This window comes from Aphanomyces invadans (genome assembly GCF_000520115.1).
Source record: "Aphanomyces invadans strain NJM9701 unplaced genomic scaffold supercont1.20, whole genome shotgun sequence".
Lineage (NCBI taxonomy): Eukaryota > Oomycota > Saprolegniomycetes > Saprolegniales > Verrucalvaceae > Aphanomyces > Aphanomyces invadans.
This window is the reverse complement of record NW_008580165.1, coordinates 156,043-157,203: the sequence shown is the minus strand read 5'-3', so window position 1 is coordinate 157,203 and position 1,161 is coordinate 156,043. Positions and strand designations below refer to the sequence as shown.

At 46.9% G+C, this 1,161-nt stretch overlaps 1 protein-coding gene across 1 annotated transcript; it reads left to right on the top strand.

Annotated features, from left to right (window-relative positions):
- Nucleotides 1-349: 349 nt before the first annotated feature.
- Nucleotides 350-813, top strand: H310_09139 (hypothetical protein; the record flags this gene model as incomplete). Its single annotated transcript, XM_008875126.1, has 2 exons — nucleotides 350-499; nucleotides 751-813. The coding sequence occupies 2 exons, from the start codon at nucleotides 350-352 to the stop codon at nucleotides 811-813; spliced, it is 213 nt and encodes a 70-aa protein (XP_008873348.1).
- Between the last annotated feature and the right edge of the window lie 348 nt (nucleotides 814-1,161).

Here is a 1,161-nt window from a genome sequence, read left to right as displayed (position 1 = left end):
TACTTCGACTTATGCATAGATGCTCCATCTTGCATACTTCCTCCGTTTCGAAATACTGTTGTGGGTTCACTTCAGTTTCCTTTTCTCAGACAAAATTCGTCGCCAGAAGCCCTAAGTAGGCTCAAATTGATGCCAGAAGCTTCACCACTTCGAAACAATTTTTAGATTATGTTTATTCGCTGTAGAACTCGAGAACGACGACATTCAAAGCTTATAAAATACGAAGTCAAACTTTAAACCGCTGCCAATCAGTCAATTCTTATCCAATCAGCCTCATTCTTCACGCAAACGACTTGTCTTGATTCGTAGATATTCTTAGCACACTTCAGAAGCGATTTACACAACACTCATGACTAGCCGTGTCACGACCGGTCGTGAGCTCGCCGACGGCGAGCGAAAACGATTGTACAAGGCTCTTCGCGAACTCAAGGCCAACGGTGCAGTGCCGCGCGGCTCCATGAAGGCTCTGTGTGCCGAGTACGGCGTGACCCAGCAAGCGGTGTCGATCATCTGGCGGCGTGGCAAGGCCGCCGAGAAGGCAAGTTGTTCATTCATCATATCATGGTGTTGTTGGTTGTAACATTAGACTTTTGAATAAAAATACGATGTTATCAGCCCACAACAGTATTTTGAATCGGAGAAAGTAAAAACAAAATCTTCGCCATAAAATTCATGAGCAAAAGGAAAAAGATAATTTCCCAACGTATCACAATATGATTCAGAGTTTTGATTCCCAGAATGCCAATTTAGACAAACCAAAAGAAGAAAACGCTCCCCAAACCTTCACCCCACCTCCACCATTTCGACGCGTAAAAAACGTGTCTGGTTCCTTCATGCCAATAGTATTTGAGGCCATCTGGCCCATCCAAGTTGAATCGCTTCTCGTCCGACCATATGATGTCGGACCAGGCAGGTGTCTCGGCCAGATCTTTTTTGGCATACGCCAAACTCTCTTCCTTGTGCCGTTTCAAGAGGAACGGCATGTGCTTTCGCTTGCTGTACACCATGATTAACGACGACTGCAATCGTCGCTGACATGTCCTCAACGAGGCTTCGATGTCCACGCAGGTCTTGAGGCCTCGTGCTGACAAACCAGTCCTTGAAGCCTCTCGAATGAGGAGCCGCTCTTCGCGGCCAACCAGAACAGTGGCCTTTCTGCCC